The sequence below is a fragment of the Notamacropus eugenii genome, chromosome 1, assembly GCF_028372415.1.
Source record: "Notamacropus eugenii isolate mMacEug1 chromosome 1, mMacEug1.pri_v2, whole genome shotgun sequence".
In the NCBI taxonomy this organism is placed as follows: domain Eukaryota; kingdom Metazoa; phylum Chordata; class Mammalia; order Diprotodontia; family Macropodidae; genus Notamacropus; species Notamacropus eugenii.
In genome coordinates, this window is record NC_092872.1 from 269,149,827 (window position 1) to 269,164,603 (window position 14,777).

Below are 14,777 nucleotides of genomic sequence, written 5' to 3' on the forward strand. Positions count from 1 at the left end.
TAATGGATCTGCTAGATCATATCATAGGATCATAGGCTTAGAGCTGGAAAGGATTTTAGAAGCCATTGAGTCTCATCTCCTTGTTTTACAGATGAGGAAACTGAGGGAAGAAGAAAGACAAAGTTGGAGGGAGAAAGGACAAAGTCGAATGAAAAATGAACCCTCTGGTTAAAGAGTAGGGGACATGTGATTCTATCTCCAATAAGAATCATGAATAGAGAAGATTATGACAAGAAATTATACCTGTTCTAAATATGGGTCAGATCAAGGTTACTGTTTCATAATTGATGCATATGCTTTATGTGAAAATTGCTGACTTTGTCTTGACTCTGTAATTATTTTTCCCAATTTGGGGATTAACCTCATGAAATGGGAGGAGGTCCCACATTGGAAATGGAGTGCTATTTCAAAACCTGGGTTTGGCTTTTGGCTTTATGGACAAGGAATCCAGCCTTTGCCAATCTCAGTTCCTTGCCATAAAACCAAGTGTGGTGTGTGTATTAAGAAGGAAGAAAAGGTCTAGAGTTAGAGAAACTGGGTTTGAATACTGCTTCTGCTGCTGACTACTTTTTTGATCTTGGGCAATGATAACTCGTTTATATATATACATTGGGGCTCACAAAGGGCTTTCCTCTCATTTTACCAATGATACATTCTCCCTCAGGTCATAGCCTTGGACCTTGCTAGAGCACAGAATTTGAGCTGGAAGAAACCTTAGCAGATACTTGATCCAACCAAAGCAAAATATAGTTAGGTGCCATAGGATAAGTGGCAATTCCTTAATGATGTATACACATGATGTAAAGATCACTGGGATCTCTTCCACATCTGACAAATTTGATGTCATTGTACATTTTAGTCAATATATTTTCAACAGTGACTCTATGTGTGTGTGTGTGTGTTTGTGCATGCATATGATGAAAACAGGTCTTAATTTGGAGTCAAACTTAGAATCCCAACTATGTGAGATTGGGCAAGTCAGTTCCGCTCTGGACCTATTTCTTTATCCATAAATTGAAACCCAAGGACTATGAGTTCTTAGTTGTCTTATTAAGTGTTTAATTCATTCATTCATTTATTCATCTATCCACCCATGCATCTATCTTATACTCCAGGTTCATAATTAATCTGTTAATAATAATGTACCTGTTCGACCTGGTGCATGGTCTAGTCTGATAAATCTTTTTCATGTATCTACACTGGCCTACCCTGTGCATTTGTAGAATGCTGGCTTCATTTGAAGTCAAAGAACATTAGTTTGAATCTCATTTCTGCTACTTAGATTGCTGTACGACCATGGCAAATTATTTAGTTTCTCTGAAATTCTGTTCTTTGTCTGTCACATCATGGGATGGGGCAATGTTGAATTAGATTTCCTTTCAGGTATCTTCAGTCTCTAGCTCTATGATGTTGTGCATGACTCCTCTGGTCCTCAGTTTCTCATCTATAAAATGGAAGGATGGGGTGAGATGGCCTCAAAGGTCCCTTCCAGCTGGAAGTCTGCGATCTTGGGCTAGAAGGGGAGCATTAGAGCATTAGAAAGGGGTGTGACTAGAAGAGGGGAATGGTAGGGATAATTTCTGCACCTAATCTGTTCCCTTTGTAGTTAAGGCTTGGTTAAGCTGATTCATCAGGTATATAGCAGGGCAAGGACTAGGGTGTGCATCCCCATCCCCCACGTTCCTTAACTCAGCTCCCCTTTGGCCCTGTTGCCATCACTAATGTGGCCCAGACTGACAGGTTCACCCACAGGTGATGGCTTTGTATCCTTGAGAGACATTTGACATTTTCCTGAGCCTTCCTATATACTTTTAAATAGAAAATGGCAATGGGTACGTGTATTTGTGCATGTGTAGCCATTCATGTGTGTGCATGTGTGATTGTGTGTGTGTGTGTGTGTGTAGTGGAATGCACTTTGGATTTAGATTTCAACCTGGTTTCTAACACTCTCTCTGCCACCCATGTGAACTATTCCAAGTCACTTAAAACTCACTCAGACTCCATTTTCTACCATACCAGGTAAATATATTGATTAGGAAAGGTATTATTGGTGAATTATTGCTTAATCGTGCTCACATATATCTATATTACAGCAATCCATTTATAGAAGTACTGACTTCATTAAAATAAACCTGATGCTGTACCACATGTGGCTCAAACGTATTTAAAAATTAAATTGCCCTGGGGGAAAGTCACAATTTGGCTGATCTAAAAACAAATTTCCTAATCTGTTAAATGAAACCAGGGTGGATGAGAGAGAGATTCTTGAAAAATCCTTTCAACAATAAACTCCTGCAATCCACTTGTCTGAAGAAAGCCATTCTTTGACTGTTTGGCCTTTCCTCATGTTTGAAGTTGATCCTTCAAATGGCACCACCATGGGTCCAAATATGAATGCCTGTAGGGAGGTGGGAAGAGAGCTATACAGGGGTCTGGGAACCTGGGCAGGGGCTCCAGTCTGGATTGTGATGCTCACTTGCTTTGGGACTGAGTAAATCATTGCCACTGATTTCGACTTCGCATTTCTCTTCTGTAAAATGAGAGAGTTCAGATTCTCTGGCCCCTTGTGTCCCTTTTAGCTTGAAAATTCTAGGAAAAAAAATGATTGTTTATCAGAGAGTAGTTTGGTTTATAAGTGACAGTTTACAGGTAGTTAAGTATTCTGGATTAGATGAATGGTATGCAAGGAATGCACTAAAAGACTCTAGTAACTGCCTCAGGTCTCAGTCCTACCAGGTCATTTACATTACAGGAAGTATACTATGTCCCAAGCTTTCTGTTTTCCTTTTTTTAAAAAAGACTCCTAGTGTTTGAACAATTTCTCAACTGAGAAATTATTTCAGATTTCTCCTTAAAGAAAATAATTCTTGGCTATTTTAAAGTGAATGCCACAAAGGAGATAATTCTAGCTGTTTTCCCATCCCCTCTCTTTCCCCCTATGCAAGCCATTTTCATTTTAAAAATAGCACTGTCCTACTAGGCCGAACTTGGCCCATGCTGGTGTCCTCTTATGCGAGTTATTTGATTTAAAAATAGAACTGTCCAAGTAGATTTGTATCAACTAGTTGATAGCTGATCTATGGAGTAAACTCTGATGGAGATCTGAGTTCTGGGAAAGGCCTGTATGGGGCTCCTGGGGTGACCCAGTTCTATTTTTTCCTCTGTTGTCAACAAATTGGAGAGATCTTCTCTTTCCAAGTTTATGATTTCAATGTATTTACCTGGTAGGGTTTGCTCTTAGCTAAATTTAACTTTCCCAAAGGTTGGGGTTGGGGGGGAGGAGAAATTACATAATTTAGATGAAAGTGGAATTTGCATTAGATAACAGGTAAGGGTGAGATTTTTTTCAGAGTAGCAATCACCCTCGGTCTGTTTTTAGATCAATCAAATTGTTACTCTTCTCCAGGGCAATTTTAATTTTAAAATATACTTGAACCACACATGGTGCAGCATCACTTTTATTTTAATGAAGAAGTCAGTAGTTCTATAAATGGATTGCCATAATACAGATATATGCAGGCACCATGAAGTGATAATTAACCAATAATGACTTTCTCATTACATATGGTTCCAAACTTAGTTGAACAATTTTGGCTTTGGGTATAATTTTCTCATTTATTTCTTTCATCCCTAGGCAGTATTAACTTCTTTGTAGTATTAGAAGTATAGTGGTTTCTGATTGGGCTGTTTTGTTTTAAAGGGCTTCCCCATGCCCCCCATCAGTATTTATAAACTATGGCAGAAATTCTTTTCACTTTTGAGATTTCTTCAGCATTAACTGTGTGGATAGAGGGCCAGCTTTCCTGATTCCAATTCTGATTCTTTCTCAGACTCCATGTCCAATCTCTGACCAGAGCCATAACTAGCAGTATTTGACCTTAAGCAACAAAAGTCATCTCCTGGACAATTATTAAGAGAAACACCCTCAGTTTGGGGACAAAACAAACACCAGGCAACCCAAGGGAGAAAACAGAAACTCTGGGATTCTATGAGACCATTGCTGAGGGGACTGTTCCACTGCCTCCTACCATATCCCCAAGAAACAGACCTCATGGCAGCTTCCTAGTTTATCTAATTATTCTTGATAACTTGATGCTAAGGTCAGTCTTTCTTCATGCTCAACAACCAAGAAACCTCATTATTATGGAAGAAATTACAACCCTTACTGATAGATGTGTTTGGTTGAAGCCATCTGCATATGCCTTCCACAAACACCACCACCAACAAAAACTATTAAAGTACCAAGAAATATTAAGGATCATTAAGTCCAAGAGATAGGAAAATTGAGGCCCCAGAGAAACTGGTACCTGTGGTCACAGAGTGACCTCATTCAACTCTGCTGCATTAGAAGATGAGCTGTAGTAGTCAGATAGGGGATATATATCATAGACTTGCACACAGATTGTGAGAGTTGGAAGGGATCTTCATGACCATATTCATTTCAAAAGAGAGACTCAAACCAGGCCAGAACTCCTGACTCTCACTCCAGCATTTTTTCAGGCAGAAATCTGGACACTCTCAGGGCATTGACCCTTCCCAAGATGGAGCCTCTGGGTTCATAACTCAGAACAAGAATTAAGGTGAGGAGAGGAGTCCCATGGTCCTTCCAGGTGCGACTTGGCCTCATTTCCCTTTCCCAGGAGAAGCTCGGGCAAAGATTCTAGGGAATGAAAAGTTCCCCAGGGTAGGAGGCAGAGATGTGGCCTTCTAATTTGCCCCTGGCCCACCTTTGTACACTCTGCCTCTGACACTTCTTGGGTGTGCAACTATGGGTAAGTCACCAAACTCTGTACCATAGGCATTTCTCCACCTCTAATTTATAGACAAGTTGCTAATGTGTATCTGGGAAGCAATTTCTACACTGGGAGTTGGCTGCATAGATGAAATCACAAATCTAGATTAAAAAAAAAAAACAAGTAATTATTAATGAGTTTGTCAATGATTTGGAATTAAGTTCTAGAAAAACATGCAGAACATTTTATAATAACTCCACCCTGTAAGGCTATCCTCCATCTGTTTTGTTATTATCCTGTGAATATAAACTCCTTGAAGATAGGGACTGTTTTTGCTTTTTTTTTTTTTTTTTTTTTTTTACATCTCCAGGGTTTACCATGGTACCTAACACGTAGTGAGCTTAGTGAGTGATCTAAATTTTTTTTTGTCAAGATAAATAATTTACCCCCTAAATGAATACATATTAATAATTTGCTTAGGGGAGTAAGATAATTTACTCCTGAAATGAATAACTTGATATTTTGACAGACTTTTGCCCTATTAAATTTGAAGCTAGGATAAGACAGTGAAAGTAATTATTCATTTGACCACTAGTAGACTGTGTGACCCTGGGTAATTTGCTTTCCCTCTTGGGAAATTTAGCTTTCCCATCTGTGAAATGGGACAGAGAGATTGTACTAAATCTCTCTGATACTAATATTTTCTGAAGTTATGCCTTTTTTTTCCTATAGCTATTGATAGTTTGCGTTCATTTTGGAAATTTGCAGCCTTGGTCAGCTTTGGAAGTAACTCTTGATCTTGTATATTATTTGCAGATTTTTTTTTTTTTTTTTACAGATGAGGTGGTTAATACATCTCAAATGCTTTTTTTTCTTCTATCCAACCAGTAGAGAGCAATTTAGGTTATAACAAGAGAGAAGCCTATAAATGCAAATTGAGTAAGGGTGACGTCTACTCAACAAAAGGAAAAACCAGAACAAAGGCAATTATATTTCTAGTCTTAAAGTCTTGTCAACTTCTAGATAATTTCTTTATTTTGTACCAGTTTTAGCACAGTTTTGAAGATTGTAAAATAATTGTTTTAATGATATTTTCTCCATTTATTGTCCTTTTGGCACTTTTATTAATCTATATGGCTTTCATGCTGAGGGTTTTCTGTGTATTTTGTATCTTCAATCATGTTATGAACATTTTAATAGGTTTTTTTTTTTTTGCTGTCTTTAATTTATATATCACCTAAATTTCTTCTTACATTTTCCCCTCTCAGATAGTCAAACTATAAACCTTTTGTGTTGGTACCAAACTAACATGCTACTATATTCTCAGAGGTTTTGTGGTACAGTAGAAGAGGATCTAGGATCATATTTCATCAAGGGTGCTTACTGATTCTGTGATAAGAGATGTACTGTGAAAAAGTCATATAAACTCTCTGAGCCTCAGTTTCCATATATGCAAAATGAGACTAATAATGCCCATATAACCTATCTCACAGGTTTGTGGTGAGAAGCAATTAAGATCAATCAACACAAATTTATTAATTGGCACTGTGCTACAAACTTGAAATAATCCCTGCCTTCCAGGAGCTTAATCGTGTTGTTAAGAATACATGTACAAATATTATATATGTGCATATAATACAATTTATAATGGATTAAACATGTTATCTAAATTGCAACAGTAATTACTCTTTTGTTTTTTAGAAGGGAATAAAGCTACTAGGTGAAAGAAGTATTTACTAAGTGCTTACTGTGTACTGTTTGCTGTGCTAGGCACCAGGGAAGTAAATAGCAAAAGCAATATTGGGTCTGCTCTCAAGAAACTAACCTTCTCATGGGGAAAACAACAAGTAGAAGGAAATAGCAGCTAGCTGGAAGGGATTTGACCCAGGAAGTCACAAAGGTGGTGAGTAGAACTTGCAAGGCAACTGATTAACAAATCTTTCCAGGGATGGAAGTGTTGATTTCATGACAATTTCCACACCTACAGGTGAGAGAAATAGGATGTGGTTTGGCAGAGAGCAGAAGAATGGATCTACATAGATGGATCTACAGGTGTGGTCACCTTTCACCAGTCAGGAATCCTGGATCCCAAAGAAAGAACTGGATTTCCATATTGGAGACAGAGGCTGGAGATCAGCAAGGCAATGAGCTGACCAGAAAATGGGTAGTGAGTACACTCAGGATATTCCTCAAAAAGTAAACAAAAGCAGGTTAAAAGAAGCATATCAAAGATGAACCATCCATCTGTCTTGGAGTCAGTCTGGTGGATAAGCATTTATTAAGTGCTTATTGTGTGTCAAGAGTATGCTAAGTGCTGGGGATAGAGGAAAAGCAAAAACACAGACTGCCCTTAAGTGGCTCACACTCTATGGGGGAAACACCTTATAAACAATGATGTACATATAGGATACAATAGTGTAAATGTGAGGACATCTGAGGAAAGGTATCTTGTACAAAAATGACTAATAGGGAAATATCTTTTACATAATTGTACATGTATAAAGTATATTGAATTGCTTACTGTCTCAGGGAAGAGGGAGGGATAGGATTTGGAACTCAAAACTTTTTAAAAGTGTATTAAAATGTAATTGGGGGAAATAAAATATTTTTAAAAACAGTGTGCTTCTCTGGTGGGAGAGGTAGAAGAAATGAGGAAAAGTTTCTTGCAGAAACCAGGATTTAAAGGGAGTCTTGAGGGGCACCAGGAAGTACAAATGAGGAGGGAGAGCATTCTGGTGTGATTGTTGAGCATAAGACAAAGGCTGGTGTCTTTGGGGGATGAGGACCTGGTAGGTGCTCCTGAATTTTAAAGATGAGAAAGATTTTGATCCTAGAATAAAGATACTGAAATGTTAGCATGTTAGTACTGGGCTGTCAAAACTACCTCTTGTTTGTCTTCTTTCATACTCTCAGGTTATTGACATAACTTGAGGCAAGTCAAAGGATGGCAGGGTGGATGGACACAGATAGAAATATGACTTGATTGTCAATCTACAGTAAGAGTTAAGTAGAGAAACCTAAGGGTGTGTGCTTAAGGATTTGGGGTGTAATGTGGCCCTCTCTGGAATGCCAGCCACCCAGGATCTGCTGGGATGTGCATGATCACAATGAAAAGATGTGTCATCCTTAGAGCAGAAAGGAGCTGCTGTTAGCGAGATACACATGGCTCTCTAGGGACTCACTGTTTTCTACTCAGCCGCCTAGCACTGTTTCCCTAGACTTGGCCTATCAGGAAAGCTACTCCCTGCTTTTCTTCTGTGCCTAAATCCTTTTAGGAGGAGATGGGCAAGGTTGATCAAGAACCTTAGTAATAGACACTTGATAAGGCCCAGACAAGTGAGGTGCCTTGTTGAATATCACACAGGGAATAAGAAGTAAGTAGAATAAAGATATAAATGTAACACACCAATGGTATGTGATAAGCCAATGACTCCTAGAATTGGGGAGTACAGTAGCCATGGGTGACACCATCCCATAGGATATGATATAGTTGCATGATTACTTTAGACTAAAATGTTGGTGGCTATGTGCCATGGAGGTGGACCATATTGGGTGTTGGTGAATGAGGAGATAACTCAGGGCCAAGGGAGGCTTAACAGGTCCAACTTAAAATCTCCCTTTCTTCCTTTCCACCATTGGATTACAGAGGAAAAGTAAGTGGACTGCTCCTATCCCTTTTCCTATAATCTCCAGGGCTATCTTTTGAATTTCAAAGAATATGGGAGGGAGGAGCATGGTGAAACATGTGCCAGCCTGTGCTTAAGAAGCATCTTAATTTGAATCTTGCCTCTGACATGTATTTTGAGCCAGTAAACACAAGTGCCTTCACCAGTCTTAGCCTCACTTCCTCAGCCACAGACTCCTACCTCCTGACTCCCTTCCTTTACAATGGCCACCCTGTATTACGCTCTGAGCTCTGCTTCTGATTTTCTGTGCCACCCTACCCCTTCTCCTATTCAGGGTCTCCCCTCCCATGACTTTTTGTGATTTTTACCTCTCTTTTATTTGGTGTCTTTCTCCATTGGAATGTAAGCTTCTTGAGAGCAGGGACTTTCTTCCTTTTTTCATGCATTTGTATCCCTACTACTTAGGACACTGTCCGGCACATACTAAACCAATCAATTAGTCATATAACATTCATTAAGCTCCTGCTGCATGCCAGATACTATGCTAAGTGCTGGAGATACAAAGAAAGGCAAAAAAAAAAAAATCAGAAAAAACAAACAATAATAAACAGTCCCTGCTCTCAAGGTGCTCACAATTGAACATAGAAGACAACATGCAAACAGCAATGTGCAGACAAATTATATGCAGGATAAATTGGGGTAACTAATAAAGACTTGTGGTCTTGGTGTCTCTCTTGTCTGCTGTGCTCTCTTTCCTCACCTCCCACTTCTAGATTCCAGGGTTTTCTTCAAGATTCAGACCTTTCTTGGTTTGTCTCTATCTCCCCACCCACCCACAGTTCATGTTTTCCTTCCGTTATGACTTGTTGTCTTTCCTGGATGACAAGCATAGTGTTTCTACGCTTCTTTGTTGTCTCTAGATCTGAGCATGTAGAAAGCACTTAACAAATACTTGTTGACTGGATGATCTACAAGATGGAGATAACATTAGCTTTAATACCTACTTCATGGGGTTTCTGTGAGCATCAAATGAGATAAAAAGGTCAAGCAATATACCCACATCATCCTTTATTAATTTTCCCTTTCTGTAGTGCTTTGGATTATAAGATTAGAGCTAGAAAGGACCTGCATATGTATTTTGCTCTGTCTTGCCCATTTTACAGATGAGGAAATGAGACTCAGAGAGACAAAGCTCATGTATTTAGTAGTTAGGAGAGCTAGGAGATAAACCATGCTCTCATATGCCAAAGTTCACATTCTGAAATGCATTTTTTATTTGTCACCATGCATAAAAATATTGGAGGAGACAATGTGATTTGGGGTGACTGTTCCCAAGATTGAATCTGATTTGTGTAAGCCCAGAGCGTGGCATGTTGGATCATTGGCTCCATTTGGAAAATGCTGAAATGGATGAACTTCATTAAAGACTCTTAATTCTGGTCTATTACCTCCCTCACCCATTCTCATGCAGCTGCTACAAGAAGCAGCCCCAGCAAAAATCATAGCATCCCACTCCAGTACTTGAAAGCCTTTCTTTAGGATCACCCTTTGCTCCTATGCTTGGAATTTGAGGTCTTTCCCAGGATGGCTCCAGTATCCCCTTTCTCTATGGTATTTCCTTTAAGCCCTCCCACCTCAGGGTGTGTATTCCAGTCTGGGCTGGAGCTCTATGGTCCGTAAAAGGTCCATCTTCTGCCTCTGCTCTGGACCTTTGCAAGGGCTGTTCTTGCTGCTGTATACATCCTTCTCCTCCACCTCTATCTCTTGAAATCTCTGCCTCCCTCTTCAGAATATCAGGGGATTATGGAGTTGTTTGCAGGTGGTATCCTGCCCCTGGAATGTCAACTCCCTGAGGGGAGGGATTGTTTTCCACTTTCCTGTGGTATCTCCAGAGCTAGTCATGGTACCTTCTCACTTGATTGGTTGGTTGTTGTCCTTCATTCTCAAAGAGGACCAGAATGATGTCACCATGATAAAGTGAAGTTTCAGTGTGTCCAACTGTGATTGATCACATGAATATGAGCTTGGAATGCTCTACCACAGGTTGGACACAGATAGCCCACGTGAACATTTGGGGTGGATACTCCAAATTTGCGCATTCTAAATTTGCTTTGTTCAGTTTCAATTCTGCTTTGCTCAAAGAGCACAGCACCCTTTCTGATGTGGGCACGCCATGCTGAGCAGTCCTGTGCCAGTGTCTCCTATGTCCCACAATCAAATCCATAGTTTTTGAGAGAGACCTTGAGAGTGTTCTTGTATCACTTCTGATCACTATGTGATCACCTGCCCCATGCGAGTTCTCCATAAAATAGTCTTTTTTGGCAAGTGTACATTTTGCATTAGAACAATGTGGCCAGCCCATCAGAGTTGTGCTCTTTGAAGTATAGTTTGAATACTTGACAGTTTAGTTCAAGCAAGGACTGCAATGTCTGGTACATTATCCTGCCAGGTGATCCTCAGAATCTTCCTAAAACAGTTCCTCGCATGGCACTGGTACACTGTTCATGTTTCACAGGCATACAACAATGAGGTCAGCACAACGGCTCTGTAAACCTTTGGTTTGGTAGTCAGTCTAATACTTCTTCTCTCCCACACTTTTCTTTGAAACCTCCCAAACACTGAGCTAGCTCTGGCAATGCGTGCATCAACCTCATTGTCAATGTGTACGTCCCTGGAAAGTACACTACCAAGGTAAGTAGTTTCCTGTTGTATCTCCAAGGCTAATCATGGTGGCTTCTCACTTAGGTGCATAGTAAATGCAGGTTAGGGACCCATCCTATCCTACTTCTCTAGGAAGTCTTGGTCAAGTTTATCTTCCTTTTCCTTTATCTCACCTTTTGGACTGGCCTTCCCCTGTTCTTCCTTCATCCTCACCCTTCCCTTATGTCATTCCTACTTGTCCCTCCCTTCCTCCTCTCTCTTCTCCTCCCTTGACTTCCCTCTCCCTTCTCTTCTTTCTCACACTGATTTCTCTTTCTTTCCTTTTAATTCTCCCTCTCTCCTTTTCCTCTTCCTCCTTCCTCTCCCTCATCTTTTCTTACATCCTCTTTCCTTCTCACTCCTATTTTCCTTTCTTCTCCCTTCCTTTTCTTTCCCTTCCTACTCCTTTTCTTTCTTCCCACTTTTTCTCCTCCATTTTGTCTCCTCTTCCTCTCCCTTCTCTCTCCTCTTTCTTTTCCTCTTCTCTCCCCTCTTCTTCCTTCTTTCCCATTTCTCCTGTCCACTTCCCCTCCCTCCCCTGTCCTTTTCTCTTTCCTCCTCTTTCTCCACTCTCCCTTCATTTTCTTCCTCTCCTTGTCCCTCCCCCTTCCTCTTCTCCCTTCTTTCTCCTCCCCTTCCTCCTCTTTTTTCCTTTGCTACCTTCTTTTTCCTTCTCCCATCCCTCCTCTTTCTCACTCCTCTCTTTGCTCTTCTCCCCTCCCTCCTTCTTCTCCTCTCCCTCCTCTTCTTTTCCCTATTTTTCATTCCTTTCCCTTCCTCCTCTACCTCCTTTTTTAATCTTTCCTCCTTCCTTATCTCCCTTCTCCCTCCTCCCCTCTTTTCTCCTTTCTCCCCTCCTTATTCTTTCTCCCTAACACTCTCCCTAATGATCTAACAGTCCCATGCTATGACTCCTACAATTAAAAAATAAATAAACAGTAACAACAAAAGAAAAACCCTTCTCAACTCAAAACCAAGATGGAATACAGCTTTCAGAGATACCATAATGGTGACTAGAGATACAAAGACCATACATCTAGGAGCTGGAAGGGACCTTGGAAGATCATCTCTAGTCCTGCCCCATCACTAGACAGTTGAGGATACCAAGGCCCAAGAGACTTTTCTAAGGTCTCTTGAGTGATAAATAACTAGGACTGTTACTTTGACTACACGGAGCAACTGAGTGGTGATTTAACAGTTTGGGAATAGTCAGGAGTAGCATCGTGATGGAGTCCCCATCCCAACGCACAGGAACTTCAGGTTTCTAGTTCCCAGCCCAAGCAGAGTATGCTATGAGAAGAGCCCTGGGCCTGGTCCCTGCCTGGGCAGCAGCAGGTCAGCTAGGGGTGGTAATGTGAGCTGAGCCTCTGACCGCTGGAATCACAGTCAAGGGCCACGTCATGTTTATGCCAAAGGGAGGGCTTGGCTGCTGCTGCCTCCTGAAGATTCTCTCTTTTTTTTGCAGATGCTGAGAATCGTGTCCTATGAAATGAAAGCCACCATAGAGGCACACACACACACACACACACACACACACACACACACACACACACACACACACACACACAGAAGCATGCCCAATGCCTTCCTATGCCCAGTGTTGATTTGAGCACGTTAGCAGAAGTGACAGCAGAACCAGCTCCTTCCTGGTCACACCAAGCAAAATAATGGTTAACAGACCATCCCAGTCCTGCGTAATTTAGTTAGTGGTAGTGGCGGGTGGCGGGTGGGGGTGGGTGCCTTTTATTGTACCAATCGCCCTGTATTTTTAAGGACCTGTAACCTGAGCTTTGATCACTCTCTCCTCTCTTGGCTGGCTTGGTTCTCTGGTATGCTCTGATGCATTCAGCACATGTGGTAGTATTGTACGCGAGCGGCCGTCAGGGCGATTTACAGTCTGCTTCCCCCTCCTGCGAGAAACAGCAAATCACCCGGAGCGAGCACTTGGGAGGCTTGTCAGCAGGCTGCAGCCGAGGCTCCTCCGCACCATTTAGAGGCTGGAACACTGTGCAAGAGCGAGCCACCGAGTCTTGTCAAGCTCTCATCTCAGGGGTAACGATCAGTTACAAAAACTGAAAGGCCAAAATATTGATTTTTTTTTTTAAACAGAAGAATAATAGATGCTTTGATGTAAGAAACACCCAGTTTCTTGTCTAGGAAAGCTAAAACAGGCTACACAAGCAGTTGGAAGTCTGGAGAGCAGGGCTGGGTCCAAACAGCAGCTTATTCTGAGACTTGTCTGGGAACTGGCAGTAAATGGACTTTGGTTTCAATGCTTTGAATATTTACGGTGGTTTTGGATGTTGGAATACAAGCCTTAGTCTCTCCTGTTTCATAAGCTTACCTAATTACAACCATGAGTGAGGAACCAAAGGAGAAAAATGTGAAACCTGCCCATAGGAAAAGGAAAGGCAAAAAGGTAAGACATGAATAAGCAACATGTTCTATGCATTGTTCTCTCTCTCTCTCTCTCTCTCTCTCTCTCTCTCTCTCTCTCTCTCTCTCTCATAATCTTTATGTTTTGATACTGGAATTTTCCTAGATTTGATTTTGGGCTTAGGAAATGGAGACAGCGCTAGAATCAGAATGCTTTTGTCTTGCCTGACGAGTAATGGGTGTGTTCCATGTTGGAGAAAAAAATTATAACTAATGTACATTACTAAAATATTTAAAGAGTTAAGCATAATCGTAAATTTTATAAACGTGATGTGTTTCAGATTGCTATATGAGATGATTAAATAAACGTGTCTTAATTATGGGAGGGGGATTGTGGGAGGATTTTATCCTACCCCCACCCCCACCCAATTTTCCAGAATGCCTGTTAATCAACAGGGTGTGATCAGTAAGGAATATTATAGTATATATTTTTGCCTAAATGGGATTTTTGGCACACTTAAGGAAACCTGCGGTCATCCTTTTAAAGCACAGCATGAAATGAATTCCATTTTAACCATTAATGAGTATAGGACTGAGAATTCCATTCTGGAATTTTCAGGTTTCACCTCCCCTATTTCTCTTTTTGTTGCCAGTGAACCACAGTCTAACTGTGACACATGTAAACAGGAGAATGACTGCAAATAAAATGAGTGATTACTGTCAAGTTCTTTTTAGACCTGTAGATCCTATCTAATTATTTTGACCAGACAGAAAGGGAGGAGAGCTAGAAGGGTGTGTGTGTTTGTGTTTGTGTGTGTGTGTGTATGTATGTATGTAAAGGGGCATTCCCTTGGCTTTTAAAACATGCATCTGAAAAAGAAAAAAAAGCCTTCTTAAGCATACCTTTTGTCATGGTTCATTTTGTGGGGCATGATGCTTTAGGGTGTGCCCAAAATGAGAGGTAAATTTACCTATTTGAGAAAAAGGAAATTTCCTTTCTGGAGTGGGATTTGAATTCACTCTTCCTATAAGGGATTTTCCTTTTGACATCTCTGCCTTCACCTGCCATCATTTCCAAATCCTATTCTTTGACTCCAGTTCTGTTAAGCTTCCATATATTGGGACCCTTGATTGTCCTCTTGTATGTTCCTTCCATTTAAAATGCTACTTTCAGTCATTGTGTCATATACTAGGGTGCAAAAGATCCTACAAAGGGATTGGCTTTTTCAGTTTGACTTTGGTTGGGAAAGACCAAGATTCCAGCTGGCACTTGAATCCACCAGGCATCTCATTTCCTCCCACTATCCGTGTATGTGTGTGTGTGTGTGTGTGTGTGTGTGTG

General features: G+C 40.8%; 1 protein-coding gene across 2 annotated transcripts in view; it reads left to right on the forward strand.

Annotated features, from left to right (window-relative positions):
* ANK3 (ankyrin 3) overlaps nt 1–14,777 on the forward strand; it is a 715,857-nt gene that overhangs the window by 159,777 nt on the left and 541,303 nt on the right. The window contains exon 1 of one of the 2 annotated variants that reach the window (XM_072628882.1): nt 12,856–13,478. The exons of the other annotated variant lie outside the window; for it this stretch is intronic. Coding sequence (XP_072484983.1) covers nt 13,416–13,478 — 63 coding nt within the window. The 5' untranslated portion in view covers nt 12,856–13,415. Of the gene's footprint in view, nt 1–12,855; nt 13,479–14,777 lie in introns of those variants that run through there. 2 annotated transcript variants of the gene reach the window in all.